The sequence below is a fragment of the Mirounga angustirostris genome, unplaced genomic scaffold (genome assembly GCF_029215605.1).
Source record: "Mirounga angustirostris isolate CCGP_5_RB_7025 unplaced genomic scaffold, mMirAng1.0.hap1 SCAF_2, whole genome shotgun sequence".
Taxonomy (NCBI): Eukaryota; Metazoa; Chordata; class Mammalia; order Carnivora; family Phocidae; genus Mirounga; species Mirounga angustirostris.
In genome coordinates this window covers 128,162,057-128,186,885 of record NW_026991710.1, presented here as the reverse complement: position 1 = coordinate 128,186,885, position 24,829 = coordinate 128,162,057, and the positions used below count along the sequence as shown (strand labels likewise).

General features: G+C 34.2%; 1 protein-coding gene across 8 annotated transcripts in view; it reads left to right on the top strand.

Moving 5' to 3' along the window:
* Positions 1 to 24,829, top strand: part of FBXW7 (F-box and WD repeat domain containing 7) — a 221,113-nt gene that overhangs the window by 176,204 nt on the left and 20,080 nt on the right. For 7 of the 8 annotated variants that reach the window (XR_010409589.1, XM_064585174.1, XM_064585172.1 and 4 more), the window contains 2 exons: positions 14,622 to 14,704; positions 17,688 to 17,829. Coding sequence is in view for 7 of the 8 variants with exons in the window: in XM_064585174.1 (XP_064441244.1) it covers positions 14,622 to 14,704; positions 17,688 to 17,829 (225 nt within the window). In the remaining variant the exon portion in view is untranslated. Of the gene's footprint in view, positions 1 to 11,714; positions 12,200 to 14,621; positions 14,705 to 17,687; positions 17,830 to 24,829 lie in introns of those variants that run through there. The other variant, XM_045880295.3, reaches the window with a different exon arrangement.

Below are 24,829 nucleotides of genomic sequence, written 5' to 3'. Positions count from 1 at the left end.
AGAACTTTCTCTTTTTTTAAACAGTTGCTTATTCAAGATTGAATAGTTTATGATATTTTTGATGGTGGGCAGTAAAGGAGCACTCAGATTAAGTGTAGCGTTTGTTTTCCCTTTTTTCTTTAGGTTTAAAATACTGCCTTATGTTTCTTGGAAATATCTCTTCCTCTTTCTAGCTCTGTGCATTGTCATATAACTTGAGCAATTTCATTTATCAATTATATTGATTTGTCATTTTTTTATTGACTTGTCTGTCCTTCCCCCTTGAATTTGGGAGTTCTTCCAGGATAGAGATTACATCTTGCTCGGTTTTGCCTACTTTTTGCTTAGTGTCTGGCTTTTAAGAACCCTGGCTAAATATTTCTTGAATGTAGCAGATGTAGATCTATCAAAATAAAATGTTTGAATCACTGTTTAGTTTTTTCTCCCATCTTGTTTCATTGTTTAGAAAACAAGGAACCATTATATGAGGCAGGATTCATTTGGATGAGACTAATAATATTACAGTGGAATTTGGGGTTAGAGGCTCACCATAAATTTTTCTCACAGTAATTTTCTTTTTCTACACTACCTATATGGAAAAACAAGTACATTTCACAAAGTTAAAGTCTTTGAAATAAATGAATTGGTGGGGAGTAAATTACATCTTGGTCTAACAAAATCTGTTTTTTGCAATTGTTTAATAAAAGCTAGTTGAATAAAAATATCTTTAAAATACCATTTAAGGGGCACCTGGGTGGCTCAGTCGTTAAGCGCCTGCCTTCGGCTCAGGTCATGATCCCAGGGTCCTGGGATCGAGCCCCACATCGGGCTCCCAGCTCCGCGGGAAGCCTGCTTCTCCCTCTCCCACTCCCCCTGCTTGTGTTCCCTCTCTTGCTGTGTCTCTCTCTGTCAAATAAATAAAATCTTTAAAAAAAAAATACCATTTAATTTTAAGCTGCTATTTACATTGTGATCATGATGATTAACATGTCTTCATTTAACATCTCTTGAAAAATATGTTCGTAATATGCTGTTTTGTCTCTTGATAGAATAACTTTAAAGGAAAGACTGAAAATGAAGAGGGGTTTGTGTGTATGTGTGTATGTATCTTTATCCCAAGGGCTAACAAAATATTACAACTTTAAAAATATTCCATAGTTCAGTATCTTTTTGCTAGCTTTGACTTTATGTGCTTTAGTAGATTTAAGCTATTCCTCATAGGATATTTTTTCATGCTGTAAAAGTTTGAACGTGCATTGACTCAATTAAAAAGAATTTAAGATTCAGTTTTTCAAGAGTGTTCTCAAATCACCATGTAACAGTTCTCAACGGACCAGCTGTATGCACAGAGCAGCTCTTAAATTGTAATGCACATTTGTTTAGTAGTCATTGGGCCATCATCACATACCATGAGTTCACACAGTTGGAAAGAAACTCACGGTATCCATCCTGCAGAAAGAACTTTTTAGAATCATGTATCAAGTGTGGCAGACTTTTCAAGTTAATTTTTAAACATTTGGAGGCTTTGAGTATTTATAGGTAAATATGTTCTTAAATATGAAAGAATTTTTTAATAAAGAAAATGAACTTATAAATAAAATATTTCTATTATAGTAGTTTTTCCAAGATGTCAGAATGCTCCTGTCCATTGATCTTATAGTTCACTGTGAATAAAAAACTACTATAGATCATGGATATTTTCAGATGAATAGTTATTTTGAAAATATTTCCATAATCCAAAAATACTTCCAAAATTATGTCAAACCCTGCTCATGACCCATCTATTTCTAGCAGTCTTTATTTTGTACTCTGCTTTTGTGTACTGAATCTTTACAGTCTGTTGGAATTTCCTAAAAAGGTAGGGGATCATGTAGGCATTATGCTAGTCAGATAATTCTTGATTCTTTCAAAGCAAAGAATGCAGTTTGTTAACTTATATATACAGTAATTGCTTTAAAATGTAAATTGATGTTTCTAAAATGAATCTTTAGAATCCTCCTTTTTAAATGTAGTAGGTATGATTACTAGGTTTCTTCTTCCTTGACAGCTGTATCAAACACAGATACTTAAAGAGTAAGAAAGCTACTCTAACGTAAGTAAAGAATTGATTAAAGATCACCATGATGCACACTTTCTAGAGCAAGAACCTGGGGTGATTTATGTTTCTTATTGGCCTAACACCAATATGGAATTATTAAATGTTCTTGAATAAGTGAAATAAGTTCTAGTCCACAGACTTTGATTCATAACTAGAGTTTTAAAAGATTGGTAAAGTTATCCCTACTCATTTTAAATTCCTCTGGAAATTTTATAAGATGACTGAGATGAGAAGAAATGCTATATTTTAAAAAGTATAATAAGTTTGAATCTGGACTTTATGTATCTGCTAGTCAAATTTTATAATTGGACGTAATTATCAGAATTGGAAAGTGAACCAATAGAAGAATACTGAGTTGAGAATAACATGTATTTTAGATTAAGCAGATCTTGGATGACTACATGCTAATGAGGGTGTACCTAAGTAGGGTTGTATGTGAGGCTGTACTAAGCTTTAGTTGAAGGCTTTTTCCAATTTTGAGATTCTATGATTATGTTCTGGAATTTTTTATGATCACAAAGAAGTAAAAGGTATACCTTGGGTAAAATCCTTTTGTCTATAATAACGAAAGGTAACCATGTCTTTTATCCTTGTAGACATTTGCTAAAAGAAGGCTGGCAGATCCATCTACAGAGATCTGAGCCCAACATCTCTGTCTTTCTCAAAAAGAGTAAATTATCAAATGTAAAGATAAAATCAGAACATAGAAAGTAGAAGAGCAAGGAAATAGAGACATGATACAGTAGTTACTCCTCCATTCTTATAGAATTGAGTTACTAGATAAAAAGATTTAGGATAGTGCTTGGCACATGGTGCAGACTAAGTACTACCTTCTATTCCAATTCTCTTTCCTAAGTTTAGGAATCTTTTGGGATAGGTGTTGAGTTTGAGAGTAAGTATGAGGGAAATGGAAGAGTAATTGCTGCATGAAAGAGTTGAAGAATTCAAATACAGTTATATATTCTTTGCTCTGTATCTCTGATTTCAGCAAGTGAGAATTACTTTGTGAGCAATCTTTAATTTTATATACATTTTTGAAAATATAAAAAATAATATAGGCAAAAATATATACAGAAGTCGGTTGTGTTTACTCTCATTCTAGAAATCCTCTAATGACTTCACATTGCACTTAGAATTAAATCCAAACTCTTGACCAGGACCTACAGGATATTACATGATCTGGCCCTTGGTTACCTGTCTGACATCATCATGTACCAGTCACATTATCCTAGCCAGACTGGCCTTATTCTTACTGATCCTAGACTCTATCATTTTGACTTAAAATTGTTGTTTCCTGGGTGATGCCATTCAAAATTAGCCACACTTCTCTACTACCCTTAGTACCTACTTCTACCTGTTTTATTTCTGTCTTAAAACTAAGCATTATATGAAATTATCTTACTCATGTATTGTTTACTTATTATTTGTCTTCCCCGCCCCCCCGAATATAAACTGTATGAGAGTAGAAAGCTCATCTGCATTGTTTGCCACCTTATACCTAGAGCCTAGAACAGTTGTTAGCACATAGTAGGTGCTCAAAAGGTTATGCAAATAAATTTGTTTATTGACAGGTAAGAAAAAAGAGGGAAAAGCTCTTATTAAGCCACTTAGATGACCACTGTGAATATTTTTATGTATTTACATAGGCTTTTCTCTATGCATACACACACATACAAACACACACTTAAATATTTGTGTATATATTCTACAAAGGACCATACTTTATATCATGTGTTTGATTCTTACTTACCTTCTACTTTAAAGTAGCCCTTCCCCTAGTTCTGGACATGATGAACAGTTTCTATGACTTTAAAATTTTCTACAATGAAGTATTTTCCTTAAAAGGAGGCTTTGAGTCTGGGGGCTGGAGGGGCAGGGAATGGGAAGAAAGGGCTGGATGTAGAACAAGACAAACTGTTTAATTTTCCAAGCAAGTCATGTGTTTTTTAATATCAGAGGTCCTTTTCCCACATATTGGTGAAAGTCAATGAATTTATACCCTACTGCCCCAAATTACATTTTTTATTGTCTTTTCATCAAGTTTGGGAGAGATTATAAGGTTTGAATGAATATTTATTTAAGAAATCTCTTCTTTTTGCACCATTCCCCCCTTGAGTACAGACTGCTTGTATGTATGATCTGGTATAAATGCCTATTGAAACAGAAGGACCCCTTATTAGTCAGTGTTTATAACTAAATAAAAAGTCAACAGTCTTTACACCCACACAGTAAAGTTCTCCTTGTACAGAAAGACACATATTATCCCTAAAATGGGGGAATGAGTCATGGCAGAAAGTACTTTTGAAGAAGCCATTACTAGTATGTTAAAGAATATTTTAACTGTAATATTAAATGTTTGGATAAGAAGATGTATTGCTAAATAGGTTACACCCTAATGAACCTTATAAGACCAGTGACTACTAGAAGACTTACAGATGACGTTAATTCTTCAAGCTAATGACAGTGGTAGTCCCACATACATCTTTGGCCCACAGATGATGATTTCCTTTTTTCTCCTAAACGTCTACCAAACTTCTGTCTTTTAAGCTTAGAAACAAGACCACTTTATATGAAATCTTCTCAGACTATTTGAATGATTTCTTCATTTTCTGACCTCCTACACTACCCAGTTTGGCACTTGATAGACATTGTTCTCTATTAGTTTCTTGTCTTGCCAGTGGATTTTAAGTATCTTAGGGGGAGAAAGATTATTATTGTAATGTTTTTATTTGTCCTCAGTATTTTGTAGATATTGGGATATAGGTGATTGTTTCTTAATTGATTTCTTTTAACCTAAATCTTTCAGTTTCTCTCACATTTTCCCCAGTTGCTACCACGTCTTTGTCTCAGATTTCCCACATGTAGCAGAAGCATAGTCATCTGGACCCAGATAATTATTCCATGAACTGAATAATCAAGATTTAGTTATAGTTTGCATATGTAATTGCTATTTGCAAAATAAAATACTTTTTTTCCTTCTTTAGCAATGTCGGATTTTTTTAGCTTAAATTGAGCCATCACATATGTAATAGAAGTAGAAATCAGTTAAAAGTAGTGAACTTGGGACCAGAGTCTAAGGTTCTAATATAGCTGTATAACCCTGAGCAAGACTCTTAATTCTCTACCTCACTTTTCTCTCCTGTTAATAACAGTTATTATTTTATAGGATATCTGTTATACCCTGGGCATCTACTAGGTCCTCACAATGACTCTGTGGGTTAGGATGGTAAAGTAGATGATAATTACCATTACAAAAACCAGAACTCATAAAGGTCAAATAACCCCTACCAAGGTTGCACTCTAATAATGGCAGAGCTGGTGTTTAAATTCAGTTTTCTCGGGGCGCCTGGGTGGCTCAGTCGTTAAGCGTCTGCCTTCGGCTCAGGTCATGGTCCCAGGGTCCTGGGATTGAGCCCCGCATCGGGCTCCCTGCTCAGCGGGAAACCTGCTTCTCCCTCTCCCACTCCCCCTGCTTGTGTTCCTTATCTCGCTGTGTCTCTGTCAAATAAGTAAATAAAATCTTTAAAAAAATAAATAAAATAAATTCAGTTTTCTCCAATTCCAACTCTTATGTTCATTTCAAAAATGAAGGGGAATTGGATTAGATGACTTCCAAGTTCCCTTCTAGTTCTAAACGTATGGCTTCCTGCTATTAATGTTTTTGTTATTGTTATCGATTCAGTATATACGACTTTTTTACTTCTTAGCCTTTAGCCCTTTTTTCAAAACTTTTTGGTCATGACTAAATTTAGGTCATGACTAATGTAAGAAAGAAATTCTGGGATTTTAAACAAGCCTTAAAATGAAAGGTTATTTTAGTACTAAAATATAAGATTGATATACCACACCTATAGAAAATTTTTCTCAAATCAGATAAATATATTTGAACATCACAACCAGCAGCAATAAATATGGAACTGGATAAAGAAAGTAGAAGAGTAAATAGGGTTCTAGGTCTTATATTGATGGAAAATTGATTTCATTCTTTCTTCATGTTAAATTCTTCCCTGGGTCATATTTGCTGCTTCATTTTTCTTGAAGTCTACCTTATATTTATATTTTCCTTACTTTATTGAAGGGTGACTGTAAAAGATTTATAACAAATTTTGAGAGGAAACTTTTGCATATAAATTTGAGATGCTTACTGATAGTTTATTTTGGATCTGAAGCATGAGATGTAAAGATTGATTGATTTCTAAGTAAATCAGGATGAACTCTGGAGTGACTTACTTGTCAAATTATTGCAGGTATTGCTTGTCTGGATAGAGGTATTGTAAGGAATGTTTTGGTACATGTATTAAGTCTGATAGCTCTATAACAATATGAATTTCAGAAGAGCAAACAAGCAAAATTCCCATCTTCGTTGTTTTCTTCTGTGGCTGGGATAAATAAAACTCAACTTGCATTATTGTGTCAAACTCTGTATGTTTGTATATTTATATATTGGTAGATATATACATATGCACATGTTTATCTAATTGGCCCAATTAGAAGGGATGAAAAAAACTTTTACTGCTTGAATTAATGTTGCATTTTATTTGTGTCAAATCTTGATGGGCTTCATTTTTGTAAGTACAGTTATAAATACCTTAACCTTCAAGAAAAAGAAAAATGTATGAAAATATCACTCCTACAATTATAATTATCTTAAAAATTCTTTAAACCATTCTGAGCTATGTTGTGATTTGCATTTTGATTTACTGAGGTTAGAATTGAGTATATGATTATTATAAGCAATACTCCCCTCCCCAAACAAGTTTATTTTAAAGTTACATATAGTGTGTGTAGTTTTTTTCTAATGCAGTAATGTTTCAATATTTGTTTACTTGGATGGTAATTTCAAACTAAATCTGGCACACCTTGTCTTATTTTACATATTCTCAAAAAAATAATTTAGAACTAATTTCAGTGTGAGTTCTAGAAGTCAGATGTATATATATTACCCTATTTTGTGTCATAAATTCAATGGAGGAAGAAAGTTTTCTTAATTGTATACTGTCCTGTGCCTGACAAATACTAGATGCTAAATAAATACTTAATTAATGAATAAGAGTGGGAAATAGCTTATTGATCAATACTGCCACCTGCTTGCACTAGGGAAAATGTAGATGGTGGGCATACATACTATTTTAATTCATAATACCTCTGATAGGACAGGCTATTAACTTGCCAATTTCAGTTGTGAACCTTTTAAAGGTACTCATATCCCAGGGGTGCATGGGTGGCTCAGTTAGTTAAGCATCTGCCTTCAGCTCAGGTCATGATCCCAGGGTCCTGGGATTGAGCCCTGCATTGGGCTCTCTGCTCAGCTGGGAGTCTGCTTCTCCCTCTCACTCTCCTTCTGTGCTCTCCCTCTCAAATAAATAAATAAAATCTTAAAAAGAAAGAACTGACATCCCAGAAAGTTAATGACAGTGGTTTAGTGCGATTTCAAAAAGTTTGTTTCAGCTTCAGCATGCTTGACATTCCCTTCTTTGATGTTGAAGTTTTGAACTGTCTCTAATCTAAATTCTGTGCTGGGGCAAAACAGCTAATTGTGGTAGGTAGTTTTTCTAGTGTAATATCAGAGTAAAGAATGTTGTCGTAATAATAATAAAGAAAATCACTGACAAAAGAATATAAACATATTCTTCTACTATAAAATGGAAATAAATCTTTAAATGTTAGCAAGATGGGGTGCCTGGGTGACTCAGTCAATTAAGCGTCTGACTCTTGATCTCAGCTCAGGTCTTAATCTCAGGGTTGTGAGTTCAAGCCCCATGTTGGGCTCCATGCTGGGCGTGGAGCCTACTTAAAAGAAAATGTTAGGGGTGCCTAGGTGGCTCAGTTGGTTAAGCATCTGCCTTCAGCTCAGGTCATGATCCCAGGGTCCTGGGATCGAGCCCCACATCGGGCTCCCTGCTCTGCGGGAAGCCTGCTTCTCCCTCTTCCACTCCCCCTGCTTGTGTTCCCTCTCTCGCTGTCTCTCTCTCTCTGTCAAATAAATAAATAAATAAATTCTTAAAAAAAAATGTTAGGAAGATAATGAAAAGAACCAATAATATTATACTATCAATTCTAATACAGTAGATAGACTTTTTAGTACTAAGTATAACGTATTTATGCTTTAGAAAAATGATGCCATGGTTGCTGCTATTTGCTTATATGGCCAGTGATTCAGAAACATTATTTGTTGGGACGCCTGGGTGGCTCAGTCAGTTAAGCATCTGCCTTCGGCTCAAGTCATGCTCCCAGGGTCCTGGGATCAAGTTCCACATCAGGGTCCTTGCTCAGCAGGGAGCCTGCTTCTCCCTCTGCCTGCCACTCCCCCTGCTTGTGCTCTCTCTCTCTCTCTGACAAGTAAATAAATAAAATCTTAAAAAAATAAAACATTATTTGTTATGTATCATTTTTCTACTGTGTCTTAGAGTAAGATGGGAACCTTCAAGGAGTAGATAGTAGTGGAGAAAGATGTATTAAAATAATGACAATGAAATATGATAAGTACAATAGTAAAATAATATATTTAAAATGGAAATAATGAACTCTGAGAGTCAAGGTGGGGAAAAGTTATTGGATTACTCCTTCACCTGTTGACACTATGTATAAAGATACATACTTCTCTGAAGATACATGATTCAGTGAAGACTGCTTTATTGTTTATATTTTTCTTAGTTTGGTTTATGCCCGTAACTACAACTTGCCCTTCTAAAAACTTAGTTATCCCAATTAGTTTTTCAGAAGGAGCCATTTCTCTTGTGCTAGTTCACAGGTTAATCATTCTACTGCCTTATTTCCCCGAGGCTTAGACTCTGGGGCAGTACATCTTCCTATCTTTCTTTCTTAAGTAGCTCCTCTCATCCATTCTTCTCCTACATCTAGTTCAATGGAGTTGTGATGAGATGAGCATTGGGTCTGAATTAGCAGTCACTCCCCTTGCTAATAGATTTCCACAGTAAGGCTTATAAGTTGTCAGTCAGCACAAGAAATACTTTTTTTATAGAATGAGAAATGAGCTGAAATTACATGAAGATGTACTTTATTGTATTGAAAATATGATTCTAAAAATTTGGGTGACAAACACAAGTGTTATCTAGCTGTTAATAGTTGACTAGCTAGTCTTTTTTTCAGTGAACTTACTAGTTAACATTCTAGCATAGAACATAAAATACTTTTTTTCCTAAACTTATTTGACATAGATTATGGACTAATCTCAGTTTTAAAATGTTTCTGTATACCACAAGGATAAAAAAAAGATATAGATAACATACATAAAGGCCTTTTCAGTCTTACTACTAAAAAACTTAAATCTTTGAATAAAGTTTTAAACGTCTGTATTTTAGGCAAGACTCTCAGAAATAGGAATGGAAAATGGTTTCATTTGCTTTGTTCATATAGAGATCATGATGAAATTAATAGATCACAACTTTCATTAGTTAGTACTTCAGAGAATATTGAAAATTATTTTTATTCAATTTTTCAAAATCTGGTTAGAGGTTTGGTTGACTAGTTTTGCTTGCCAAATTCTTTCTTCACAGATCAGATTAACATTGTAAACAAGATAGTAGGGAGAATTGTTGAAATATTTGGGAAAATAAAGTCTTCATGAGTACTTATAAACATATACATTCTCACTTAAAGGACAAACTAATAAAAATAATTATGAAATGGGACCCATGGAAGATGGGGATGTCAGGTGGTGGAAAGTCTTTTCAATATATACTTTTTGATTATCATTTTGAGTTTTGAATCATGTAAATATTTTGCCTATTCAAAAATAAAACATGAATATACATAACCTACATACAAATATACATTTGTCAGCATCAGGTTTTCCCATAACTTCATACCATACAAAGGAGCTATATAACCGTAAGAGCATTCCTTTGAATATACAAAATTATTTTCTTCTTTTAAATATCCTAGATGTTGGGAGTGGCCCTGGTTTATTAAAGTTGGTCTGTGTCCTCAATTGAGGAGTAGACTGAATCTGAAAAAGTTACTTCATTTAGAGAGAGTACATGATTTCAATTGAAGTCAAGGTGTATACTGTTATATGACTGATGGGTAGTCCATTTGTCCTCTAATAAGAAGCTAGCTAGCACTGACAAATTTTAGAGAAAATTTCAGGTGTTCACTTTATAATTAGTTTCTTTACATAGCCCAGAATTGAGGCAGGTGGTGGAGGGGAAATTACTTTTTTTTTTTTTTTTACACTTCGTATTTTTTTAAAAATCTTGAGTGCTCTGAATCTTCTAACAAAAGGGTTTGTAGGTCCATTCCTAACAGTTGGGTTTTTTTTTTTTTTTTTTTGCTAAGAGATTTCTTTTTTAAAAGAACTTTCCTTTGAAGTAAGCTAATTGTTTATTTAGAAAACTAACGATTTGCTGGGTACATGTACATACTGTTTCTGAGGGTAATTTCCAGAAGACCCAAGATGTATGTCTTTATAAAATTTTAGATTATCTTATTTCATTTATGTTTTAAAGTAAAAGACATTATAGTGACTTAATGTCTTAGTTATAAAGGTAAACATATTTATTTTTAAAATTATGATTACTTTATGCAGCATTTAGAATCATTTATCTAATGAAAATCATTCATTAACCATAGCGGAAAGTATTAAAATGTAGTTAAGTCCAAATAGTATTTCTTTTTTTCTGAGGAAACTTTTTAAGTTACATAAATAACTATAGGCACACAGTTTACTTGTAATAAAGAATGTTAATGGGGAGGGTAGGATTTAATTAACTAGACCCTTAATAATGGGCCTTTCTAGTCCAAGGAATCTTATAATTGCCTCTGAAGCTAGTCGTGTAGCAAGTTGGGAGATAAAATATCTAGATTTGTGAAGTAGTTGTTCTGAGCAAAAGGTTGCCTTCAGGCACACTTTGGTATTTTTTTTATTATTATGTAAAATGCCCTTTTAAAGATAAACAATATACACTGTCAAAATAATTTTGGAGGTGGAAGTCCAGTACTTCCTGTTTACTCAAGATTAAATTCACAAATAAGGTTCAGACTCTCCAATGAGCCCAGTTTTTGCTTTCTTTGGAGAAATAGAACCTTTTGGCCAAACTTTACACACTTAATACCAATCTGATAGTCTTAAAAATAAATTGTCATGATTACTAAGAATTGATGAACTGTGTGGTAATTTTCTTGATATGTTTTAAATGAGTGAAATGGAAACACATAGGGAATATTTTCATTAAATGTTAATATAAGAAATATGCAGGTTGAAATATAACTTATTACATAATTTCTGCAAATGTTATATGCTCCAAACTGGTTTACTTTATTATAAATCCCCCCAAAGAATATTTAATTTCTCCCTTTGGGTTTGCTCATTTTGTATCATCTAAGCTACTTGAAAAATGTGATCAGTCTGTGCCAGGACTGCAATAGGATAACAGTGGAAATAGCCTGCTTTGCTTCTGTTGGGAGGACTGTATGGAAAATATATTCCATTTTCAAAATGTTTCTGAAAGCATTTATTTGTGGAAAGGATGCTTACCATTTAAAACTCTTCAGAAATGCAGGCTTTACAAAATACAAAATAATCTCCTGAAAGTTTGACAGGGGAAGGGGGCTGTCGTGTGGGGGCGGTCTCATTTGCTGCCCACATCCTCCCTCTGTTCGGTGCGTGGCGTGCTTACGGGTTCCCTGGAGCGGATCACCATATAATTGATGTGCAGTCTGCATTGCTGAATCCTGGACTGCACCATTCTGTGTTCAAGGGAAGATGTAATCTGATCCCTCTGCTGCTGAGGGAGGAATCTGTTCAGTCAAGGCTTTGACAGGGCATAGTCTCCTCCAATAATCTTCTCGGTTCTCTCTCATTATTCCCTCGAGTTCTCCTCAGTCAAGCTGCATGTATGTATGTGTGTCCCGAGAAGCGGTCTGATACTGAGCTGCATTTGCCTTTACTGTGGAGTTTTGTTGCCGGTTCTGCTCCCTAATCTTCCCTTTCTGACGTGCCTGAGCATGTCCACATTAGAATCTGTGACATACCTACCTGAAAAAGGTTTATATTGTCAGAGACTGCCAAGCAGCCGGACACACGGGGGCACAGAATCACTGAAGGGGAAAAATACAGAAAATATGGGTTTCTACGGCACACTAAAAATGATTTTTTACAAAGTAAGTAATCTGTTTTCTTCCTGTGTTGTATGACTGTGTGTGTGTGTGCCTGCCTGAGAAGGAAAATCTGTATCATCAGAGATGGCTGCAGTATCCTCTAAATTTGGTGGGTGGCTGGATGGCTGGTATTCTGTTTTATAACGTGAATGTAAGCAAATAATGCAAAGACAGCGTAAGCTGTAAACAGCTTTAAATTTGAAATAAAATGTATATTTTAATCTGGGAATTTTCACTGAAAATATATTTAGACTTTGGAAATGTGGCTCCGTTAAATGCTGACCTGGAAATACTCTACCCTTAGTTGGTTTTTAGTGAATCTTTTGCCTTTAATTTTCTATACCTTATGTATATTTCTTTTCTTCTTTCTTTAGTTGACTCTTTTAAAGTCTAGAATCACTACATTATTTAGGACTTATGTTTTAAAAGATCGTATTTACTTTCTGTGCCCCTTAAAAAATTGCAGAATTAATTTTTGGTTCTAAAGTCAGGATTTTCAGTAAACAATATAATATTTAAAAGACACAGAAAGTGCTTTATTTGGTAAAATATTCTGAAGATAAAAAAATCCTTTCCAAATGGTTCCCTTGATATGTCTTTTGGGCATTTTTATTCATTGAAGGATTTCTAAGATGAAAATAAAGTTTGCTTTTGGTGGCAAATGGCATTTGCGCCAATGTGTATTTACAAGATACCCAGGGAAGTTCTGAAAGCCAGTATTACAACTTAATTAGAATGAATGTCAAAGTTTCTCATGTTAATTTTGAAAATGAGAATCTGTGGAAGTTATGAAAAAAACCTAGATTTTTAAGGTAATCTGTACTGACTGACCTTCCTGATAGATACATTTGCGTGTATGTGTACGTGTCTATAATTTATATACGTGGAAGCACGTGGCTGTCTATATGTTAAGGCTTATATGTTTATTTTTGCTTTTTATTAAAATTATTTGGAGAAAGAAAATAATGGTTTTTGAGAGGAATCACTTTAAAACGACATAATGAGTACAGAAACTTCTGAAGGGTTGAAATAAGACCAATTCCATTTCTTTCCAGTAGGTATTTCTTGAACTAAGGTATAAATCCTGGATGAGCTTGTTGTACCCTCACTCTAGTCCCTGATATCATAAGATCGTCCCTGTATTTTCGAAGACTTTTTCATGATGATAAAAACATAGTCTTTATTATCCATAGTGTGGTTCAAAATTTTTGAGAGTCTTGTTGGTTCTTCTTAGTATTTATAATGTAGCATGCTGTGTTATGTTCTCATGTGAGGCAGTAGGTAAGGAAAGAAGTCTGCTGCAAAGCAAGGGTTTTCACCGTATTATAAAAAAATGAGTATAGTTCTCTATCACTCTGGGTCTCCCCCTCCCCCATAATTTTCACTAGTACAGTAATTAATTAGAAGACACAAATTTTGAGGGGGTTGTTGAAATAGAAAAAGTTGAATCTTAACAGATCTTATTTTCTAGTTTTATGACAGATCTATAGTTAGATGACCTCCATTAACGGATGGTGAAATATAAAAAATAAATATTTCAATTTTGATGTTGACAAAATGCAATTCTGAATGTATTTACAGTATTACACATACATAGCATAAGGAAATACTTGAAAACTATAGATGTTGGGTATACCTTAAAAAGATATTTAACTTATTCTTTTAAAATCTTTTTGTTGATGTTGCTTTTCAAGTTAGAATCTTTTGTCCTGAGTGAGCATCTGTCAGTGAAGTTATATTCTGTGTAAATATCAACTGATGGGTTTTTTTCCGCCTTTATTATTACCATCTCCAGACTTCTCTCCTGTTACAGATTTACTTTTGTACTCCCCTCATTGCCCATTTCATTGCTTTTGCCTTATTATAATTACTTTTCAAGATCATTTTATTTACATTGTTCTCTTTAAACTTTTTTAATAATCTGTGTGTTTTAAATTCAGTTACTGTTACTTCCATTCAGGTTTTGAAATTTTGAATTTTGTCTATTTTATCTTGAAATATGTTTTTAAAGGAAAATGATGATCACTAAGAGAGACATGTTAAATATGGTTCTGTAATATGTGTATTAACGTGAAATTTTCCCCTATAATGGTTCTTAAACTGGAAAATGTGAAAGGTATATCACTCTCAAGGAATATGTATGATGAATATCAATTTTTAAATCATCATATGCTATTCTTCTGGACAAAATATTGGAGGGGGGAATTCACCTTTCTAGTCTTTAAAGAGTAAAACAAAGTAGAACTAGCAAAAGAAACCATTAAGCATTTATTTTCTACGTACATTAACTATGCCTAACTAATGAAAATTTAGGCATATGAAAATTTAAGAATTTTTTTCACTATTGCCAGTGCTAATATTAAGATTTGCTAGTTGGGACAAGTGATTTTTTTCTTAAATCTATCTTATTTGCTTTACCTTATAGATGAAAAGAAAATTAGACCATGGTTCTGAGGTCCGCTCTTTTTCTTTGGGAAAGAAACCATGCAAAGTCTCAGAATATACAAGGTAATATTAAGTATAATAATTGATTCACTCATGATTTTTATGTTTCTTTAAAGAGGTGATGATTCCAAAAGCTTTTCTTCCAGTTTATTCTCATAGAATCATAATGTCACTAGTACTGTTGACTCTGTAACACATTTTGAGATCACTAAAAATTGAGAAATACATAATTTTAAGAAGAATGACTACCACTATAGCCTGTGTTTTCTTACTAATACTTTGAAATAAGACACAAGCAGAATTTTTCTTACGAACAAAATTTTTAAATCACAAATTTTAAGGAATTCTAAAAAGTAAATTCTAAAACATGAATATGAGCAAATATATCTTGTTACTATAGCAACAGCTATTCTAGGGTAGATATTTTTATATGCAAAATTGAAGATACATTTATTAGCAGTGAATTAAACCTCACAGTTACTAAATAAATCTTACTGTGTTAGAAATCCCCTTTTATTTGCTTGGTAGATCTTATGTTTTTAACACATACATTTCCACACCAGTGAAATAGTTTCCATAACAACTAAATACAATTGTAGTCTTGTTTTGTGCACCATTCCATCATTTTTGGATTTTGCATCAATATAAAACTTTTCCCACTCTCACGCTAATTAGGTTAACTTAAGCACAATATCTATTACCCAGCCAATTAAAAATGGTTTTGGATGTCATTTGGAATTTGGTATTTTAAAATTTAAATGACAAAAGTATCTTCAGAGCTTTTTTTGGTCTTCTTTGCATAATTGTCACTTCTTCAAATTACTGATTAAAAGTTAGCTGTAGAAGCCATAAGAACTTCATGATGGTGATATTTCTTTTTTTTCCTAAATATTTTGATTTAAAGTTATGCTTATTATATAAGGTGCAATAAAATTAACATTCCTTAGACTTAAGTTTCTGTGATTGAGCATTGTTAGAGATTGCATCTCTTTTTTTCCCCAAAGAGTTTATATTTTTATTTCATTCAGTTGTAGAAAAAATTTTTTTCAAATGCTATTCCATGAAATTTAGAAATCATAATAATTATTTTTATATGCAAAAAATGTAGAGATGATACAGAAGAGAAAAATAAAACTATCTCCTATATATTCAAGAAATGCTTTGTGTGTGATTTCCCCATGTTGATTGTCCCGTCCCCTTCTCTCTTCCCCTTTGCCTTTTGACAATTTCACTGTTTGGGCACCTCCACCAGAGGGTGTGGAGTGATAGACAAGTGAAACTCTTCACTTCATTTTTGCTTTTTTCTTCTAGTCTTGATTAAGTATTTCTTACATGAGAAAGTTGAGTTTAATGTTAAAAATGTAGTATTTTTAATGTGTAGATTCCAGGCAGCCATATCATTTTGGTCTTCTAATAATATGGCTGATACCAGGACAAAGGTATTAAATGGTTCAGTTGTTTTTAAGGCCGCTTATAAACAAATGTTAAATTTTTACTACAGTACACATTTTAATAGAATTTTGCCTTTAGTTGCTCACTTTTATATTGAGAAAACACCTGAAAAGGTGCACATTCTGTTTTCAGCCTTTTAACATAATCTTACCAAAGCAAACCAAACAGCAGATTGATTTCCATGTCTTTTTGGAGACTTTGTCAGTATATATTTGGTGTTTTTTAATTTTTTTGACAGATTTTCTAATAATAACAATGAAACTGATTTTCCATCTTAACATCTTCTTTATTAGAAAATTTAAGTTATGATCACATTCTGTTTCATTTTGGAGAAGAAAATGAGCTTACTTTTGAAATTTGATAGACAGATTTAATTGTTGTATGTTAGAGATTATCATAGATGTATAATGTTAAAAGATTTAAAGGTGGTAGATATGTAGATTTTTCTGTAAAATATGGTGACTAAGATACATTTTTTAACAAAATAATGAGATACGTTGGATAGTAAAGAATTGGGGAATTGTTTTCATTAGTAATTTATCAGAGCAGATATTGAGCTGTTAGGCTACAATTTATATGTTCTTTGGATTTAAAACACTTTATTATCATAGCTCAATAAGCTGAAGATTATTTTACAAATGTAATTATGAGTCTTCCTGCATTTTTTTTCAAATGTCTCTAAAATAGAGATATTCAGTATTTACCTCAAGAATAAAGTTTAATTATTACTGAAATTAGAAAGTAAAGCTTAAAATATTAATAACTTGGTTATAACTATGCTTTTTCTGTTATTAGTCATTTTTAGGAAAGTTGGACAGTTCTAGAGATAGATCATCTAGTCTTAACTCTTTCATTTTACTAGTGGCAGAATTGAATTTCAGGTTTGTTTTCTTTAATGTCTCAGTTTAAATTATTGTATAAAAGTATTTAGATCATCTCATTTTATTTAGTTTTATATATAACATAGTAAGTTTTCAATATTTAACTGTTTTGAGTAAATATATGTCTAATCAAGGCTTGTTCCTGTCAAATGTCATCTAGGCTAAGCTTTATAAACAACAGTGGAAAGTTGAAAAGAAATAAATATTACAAATAATTTAGAATGTATCTAGTGAAATGTCCAAAATATTTGAGCATCCTGCTTCTACATATGAATTTTTTAAAGCATTAGTAAGTTTTACAACTCTTTTTATTAAGGAAATTTGAACTTTTATTTAATTAAGTCACTGAAGAGTGGTCATAAGAGAGGTGGGACCTGTATCTTCTAAGGATATATTTTAACATCACTTACATGTATCAACAAGTTGCAGTTTTGCCATAGAGATTCTGTCATTTGGTTGCAATTAGCATTGCTGGGATAATAACAGGTGGCTATGTAGGAGGCAGGAAACCTACTCTAAGAATAGCAGACTAGATTTTGTGTATCCTTGCTCTCTGGGAATAAGCAAATAAAAGTAATAATTCTATTGATGTTTGAAATATGCCAGATCATATTCTTATTAAATTAAAGCCCATTATTCTTAATAAATGCCTATCTTTGTTTCCACTCTTGTGGGGTTTTTTGTTTGTTTTTTGTTGTTGTTGTTTTTTCTAGTACCACTGGGCTTGTACCATGTTCAGCAACACCAACAACTTTTGGAGACCTGAGAGCAGCCAATGGCCAAGGGCAACAACGACGCCGAATTACATCTGTACAACCACCTACAGGCCTCCAGGAATGGCTGAAAATGTTTCAGGTGACATGTCTAACAGTACTTGAAATGCTTCACTTAATTGCTGCAAAAAATAAGGGATTATTCAGCCATGAGAAGGAACTGTTACATGCTACACCATGGATGAACCTTGAAAGCATTATGTTAAGTGAAAGAAGCGAGACACAAAAGGCCACATATTGCATGATTATACTTACATGAACTATCCAGAACAGGCAAATCCATAGAGACAGAATGTAGTTTAGTGATTGCAATGTGATTGGTAAGGGGATATTGGGACTAACTGCTAATAGATACGGGATCTCTTTTGGGGTGATGGAAATGTTCTGGAGTCGTTAGTGATGATGGTTGCATAGCAAGATAGGTGTGCTGGGAACCATTTAAGTGTACATTTTAAATGGTGAGTTTTATGTTATGTGAAGTATATGTCAATAAAAAATGCTTTTGAAAATAAGGAAGCTCATTTTAATTTTTAAGTGTATCAATCGAGAGAATCCAATGCTTATTTTGTATTAGTGTGCATTTGCATTTTTTATTGCCTTTTAGATAATAAGACCTTTCTTCCTTTTCTCCTTTATGTTTGGGCTTCTGGGGTTGCTGAATGTACTTGCTCTCTAAAATTTATTGCTTAGGGGTTGCCTAGGTGGCTCAGTTGGTTAAGCAGCTGATCCTTGGTTTCAGGCTCAGGTCATGATCTCAGGGGCCTGGGATTGAGCCCCTTGTCGGGCTCCATGCTCAGCGGGGAGTCTGCTTAAGGATTCTCTGTCTCCTTCTTCCTCTGCCCCTCCCCTCACTGGTGTGCACACGCACGCACTCTCCCAAATAAATCTTTTAAAAAATAAATAAAATATAGTGCTTGGAAGTTAAGCATTTAGGAGTAATGTGGGAACTCTGCTAATTAGTCACTGTTGGTGACTTACCCATCACTGTTACCCTAGTAGTCTTCAAGAGTTGATACAGCTTCTTTTCATCTGTGCCATGCTTGTGTATGGCTTATTATGTTCAAATTCTGATTACTGTATTTTACTGGCATTTAAATTCTTTGGAAGTTTACCAGGAAGATTGGCTACAACCAAATCTCTGTTAGGAATTTTATAACTCCTGATAGTGGTAGTAAATTGATTTATTTCTTCTTCCAATGAGATAATGCATATAAATCAAGTATTTAGCAAAATGGTTGACCTAGATTTAACACTTGCTTACTTGTTCTTTGTAAATACTAAATAATATAAATTATGTAAAGTGAAGCTATCTCTGATATTAGCCATGGCATTAATGTAAAATGAATATATTTCCTTACCTCCGACTGCTTGATTGGTGGTTATTTTATGAATGCATAAGGGAATAAAAATGCATAAAGGAAAAAGAAGGTACTTTACTTGACTTTATTTGATATTTCAGATTTTTAAGACATCCATTATGTAAATCCGTATATATTAAATTCCTGGGCAAAAACTAAATAAATGTCCTACTCTTTTTCTTCTATCGCTAGAAAACTCACTTGAATCAATGTTGCTTTTAAATGGATTTTTAGAATTGTTTTCTGCCCTTCAGGTGATTTCGGAGAAACTAGGGTAACCTTTTTTTTCAGTTGGTAACTGAAAGGTTAGAGCAGTGGTTCTCAACAGGGGGCAGATTTTTCCCTCTGTTGAAACATTTTTGCTTTTTACAACTGATGGGTTGGAGGGCAGGACACTGCTGGCGTCTAGTGGGTAGGGGCAATGTAAAGGACAGCCTCCTATAGCAAACTGTTCTCGGGCCCAAAATGTCACCAGTGTGAGACTGAGCATCTGTGGCTTAGAGGAATTGAAGTTATATATTATTCTTATTGTAACGTTATGAACAACTAAAATTACAAAGAATTTTTTTTGTTTGCATCGTCACAAATTGATTAAACTTACCTTTCCCCAAGGATTGTTCTCTCTCCTCCTCCCAGTTCTTTTACCTTAGGTTCCTGATTTTTTAAGTTTTAATTTTTTCCTATGCATCCACTCAGAATTTTAATTTTTTTTACCATATCCTTTTTTTTTTTTTTTTAAGATTTTATTTGTTTATTTGACAGAAAGAGGGAACACAAGCAGGGGGAGTGGGAGAGGAAGAAGCAGACTCCCTGTTGAGCAGGGAGTCTGACATGGGGCTCCATCCCAGGACCCTGGGATCACGACCTGAGCCGAAGGCACATGCTTAACCAACTGAGCCACCCAGGCACCCCTACCATATCCTTTTGATAAGAAGTTTATCCATCAGTAAAAGGTGAAAATAGGACTCAGACATTCACACTTTTAAAGAAATACTTTAAAGATTTTTATCATCTTTGATTAAGCCAAGATGGGAATATAGGTGTGTGTTGTCATGCTTGCACATGCATACAATGTGAGCAGCACAGCACTTGAGAGTAATGCAGAAGCTGATTTCATAGCATTTTTAAAGATTATTTATTTATTTATTTATTTATTGAAAGAGCATGAGCAGGGGAGGGGCAGAGGGAGAGTCAGGCCCCCTGCTGAGCCTGATCCTAGGACTCTGTGCTTTATTTTGCAGGGAGGATGTTTTAGGGAGTTCTTTGTATAATGCTTGCCTATTTCGCTAGCTCATGCTTTCTTTCTTTCTTTCTTTTTTTTTTTTAAGATTTTGTTTATTTATTTATTTATTTATTTGAGAGGGAGCACAAGCAGCAGCAGTGGCAGAGGGAGAAGGAGAAGCAGGCTCCCCATTAAGCAGGTAGCCTGAGGCAGGGCTTAATCCCAGGACCTCGGGATCATGACCTGAGCTGAAGGCAGACACTTAACCTACTGAGCCACCCAGGCACCCCTCGCTCATGGTTTTCTTACTGAAATGTCCACGTTACCACATATTGTATGTCATCAAGTCTGAGATACCATAGGTTATTGGAAGCATTCCATCTTCAAAAATGTTGTTTAAAAAATCATTTCTTAGAATTAATGAGATTCAATAAACTAAAGAATATTAGGTTAGCTTTTGTTCTGTAAAAAGAAGCCCATTTGATTGCTTTTCATGTGACACGTAAATGCAGTGAAGAAAACTTGTTCTTAGCTAATAGGAATAATAGGCAGAATTATCCCTGCAGGTATAGTACTATGTGTATTTTTTTCAGATAAATATTCTGCAGCAAAGAAATCTACTAGCAACAAAAGGCCAACTAGACAGGTATATCAGGACCTTAATCCTTTGAGTACCATATCCATCTCTGACACACCCAGGGCCTCATTGTTGGGCATTGCCCTTTATTTTCAGGGCTGGCACCAAAGGAACTAGAGATGAATCATTTGCCTAAAAGCTTACAATGCTTTCATGCTTAACATGTGGAGAGATATAATTTCATAGTAAAGTGGGGGAGTCATGAGTTGACCTGTGTGCTATAGTTGAGGGATAATTAAACTGGCATGATTTCTACAGATGTGCTGTGGGGGTATTTAATGAGGACTTTTCCATTGCATAACAAGCAAAATGGGAGAGCTTGTCCCCTTACTGTTCTGCTATTGCTCCTAAGGCAATGATACAGCATTGTTTTGGTCCAGCTCCATCTATTCTGACAAAGTACTCTGTACTCAATTTATAAATTGAATGAGAACAAATGATACACCATTTTGGATAAAGGGAAATTGAAATAAAATGCCACTGCAATATAGAAGTGGAAATTCAAAACAAAACAACAAACCAGAAATTTTGTACTGTTTAAATTTTTAGTAGCCATTGATTCTGCTTTTTTTGGCAGCCAGGTTGATGCTTCAGGTTGTTAATTTTGGGACAGAGGATTGGTCATTTTGTTTGCTTGTGCATTTGTGTGTTAATATATGGGTTTAATAAAGGCACCAATAACATTATAACATTATCTTATGTTGAAATTTATATTTAGAGGTATCCTGATATAATGAGAAACACATATAACTTAGAAGAAAAAGATCTTAGTACAAATTTTGGCTTTGCCTCCTAATACTATGGAATTTTGTTGGTATTATGTAACCACTCTTGCCTTATTTTCATCCTCTGTAAAACAGATACAACACTAAAAAGTTGTCAAACAGGAGACAATATAGTAATGTGCTTAAAGCTGTATTTGGAAATATAGTGGAGATTCAATAAATGTTAGTTTCCTCTCGTGGTCAAGAAATAGCCTTTGTGAGCCCTTGTTTTCTCCGGTCTAAAAAAGGGCTAGTAAAAACAGCTTCCTACAAATGTTATTAGCTTAACATTATTAACATTATTTTAATCAAAACAAATTTGCATTGCATTAAAACTGTGAATGTACTTTGAAAATACTTATACTCAAAATATTTTTTTAAATGATAAAGTAGAAAATACGTGTTTTGAAATTAAAAGTGGAATAAAAATACGCTCTTGAAGGATTTAATTAAGTTCCATGTTAACACTTAGAAATCGTACATGTTCTCTAACTCATTTTATTTAGGTCTTTTTTATTTGCTAGTCAACAAAATATTAAAACAGGATGATGCCAAAAGAAAATGAATTTAGTATTACTTTGCAATTGTATTTGAAGCAGTATGAGCAAGAAACCTTGTGTGAGGAAAAGTTTAAGAAAGTCATGAGAGCTGAGTTCTTGACCACGTGAAATTCAGGCACAGTACTGCCCAAAGTCATAAAAGGTTTGTCTGAATGGGCTATAGGGATCATCCAGACTAGTAACCACTACTGTTTATGAATCGCTCGCATCAATACTGGATGAGTTTTTTATTTAAAACATAAAATATCCTCAGCCCCACCTTGACCACTGAATCAGACTCTTTGATGGTGAGTCGTAGGACTCTGATCCTTACACTCCTCATCCAGCATTTGGGTGACACTGGTCTTCACGAAGCGCCTTATTATACAGGTGGGGTCTCTGAGACTCAGATTAATTAAGGCACTTTCATATGGTTCCATGGTGAATTTACTGGTGAAACCCAAGCTCATGATTACAGTTCAGTGCTCCTTATATTCTTTTCTTCTACTTGCATGCTCTAATAATCTGAAATAAAATACCACTTCCATGGGGAATTTTCAAGTTTGCATTTGCAATTTTGTCCACAAAGTAAGTTTTGTTTCTCTTGATCCTCTCCGAATTTGGAATGTTTTTCCTATCCCCTTAAATACGTTCTCACATAACTTTACCAGGAAAGACCAAAGGATGATACTTTTATCCAGGACAACTGTTTTTCAGAACAGAAATAAAATAATTATCAGAATTACGCAGCACTTTTGTAGATAAAGAAACTAAGGCCCACAGAGGTTAAACTGTAATCTAATTAGTGGCAGTATCTTCTCCAAAAGTTGGGTTTTCTGATTCCCAATTCAGTGCTCTTTCCACTATTCCTCATTAAAGGTTGGTGTGGGTTGTTGTTACTTTGTTTTAACATAGTCATTAACTGCTAGTTTTTCAAGTTAATACATACTTCCCTTGGTGGTAAATCATGTATGTGTACAAAATTTGGAACCAGTCTTGGAACCAGACTAAATAAGTAAGTCCTAGTAATACCGTCAAATATAAATACTAGAAATACTCTCTGGAGAGAATTTTGAGATCGTGATGGTGTGCTATTTCCTGATTCTTTGGGGATTCATTTATTTATTCAACAAATAGTTACTGAGCACCTGTCAGGTGCTAGGTTCTACTTTGGATTTGGGATACAATAGTGAACAAAACAAACCAAAACCCCTTTTTCACAGAACTTGCGTTATAGTCAGGAGGGGGATGGAATGGGGTGGGGGGGGAGGTGGTTGGAACTGGTTTGCAATTTTAGAAAGGTTGCCCAGAGTAGGTCTCAGAAGGAAATAGGGAAGCAAGCCATGTGGGTATCAAGGGCAAGAATGTTCCAGGAACAGCAAGTGAAAAGGCTCTGAAGCAGAGCATGCTTGATGTGTTTATGGCTAAAGAGAGAAAACAAGAGGGATAGGAGTAGGAAATTAGAACCTTGTAGGCCAACCCTAAAGACTTCAGTTTTTGCTTTGAAGTGGGAAGCCACTAGAGGGTTTTAAGCAGAAGAGTTGAGTATCACTGACTGTTTTGTGGAGAACAGAACGATGAGAGCAAAGGTGGGAAGCTGAGAGACTAGGTAAGAGGTTATAGGAATAATCCAGGTGAGAGATGATAGTAGCTAGACCAATGTAGTTAATGGTCAGATTCTGGATATATTTTGAGGTTTAAAACTTTTAAATTTGTTGATGGACCAGAACCATCTGACAGTGGTGAGAATGGGACAGTCAGGGATGATTCCAGAGTTTTTGGCCTGAGCAACTAATAGAATGGAGTTACATTTTACGGAAATAGGGAGGATTGTGAACGTGCATATGTGAAGAGAAAGATCATGGAAATGTTAAGTTTCTATTACATATCTAAGAATACATATTGAGTAAGCAATTTTATATAGTGGTCTGGAGTCCAGGGAAGAAATCCAGGCTGGAGAGAGGAATGTGTCTATATGGCTCATACCTTTGTTGGAACCATCTAAGAAATGTGATCTCAGTGAGTAATGAGACTTTTGAATATGTGTGCTTGTGGAAACAGTCTCATTTACGATCTAGTTTACAGACTGTGATGCTAATCCTTGTCAGTGGTGTACTTTTCAATAAAATGTCACAAAGTACCATCTGCTGAATATATGTATAATTTAAATCAAGGTATACTTTTTATCTGACTTGTCAAATAGTGTTTAAAACAAAAACGTTGTTGGGGTGCCTGGGTGGCTCAGTCGGTTAAGAATCTGCCTTTGGCTCAGGTCATGATTTCAGGGTTCTGGGATCAAGCCCCACATCAGGCTCCCTGCTCAGCGGGGAGCCTATTTCTCCTAATGCCCCTGCTACTCCCCCTGCTTGTGCTCTCTCACTCTCTATGTCAAATAAATAAATAAAATCTTAAAAATAAAACAAACTTGTTTAAAGTCCTAGAAACATTGTGCTATTCAGGCATAGTTTTTGTCATGGACTTTTCCTTAAGTATATAGACACTTTTGACACAGTTTTTAGTGTTTAAGGTCTGAATCAGTTATTTGTCTTCTGTTCTGGCTTT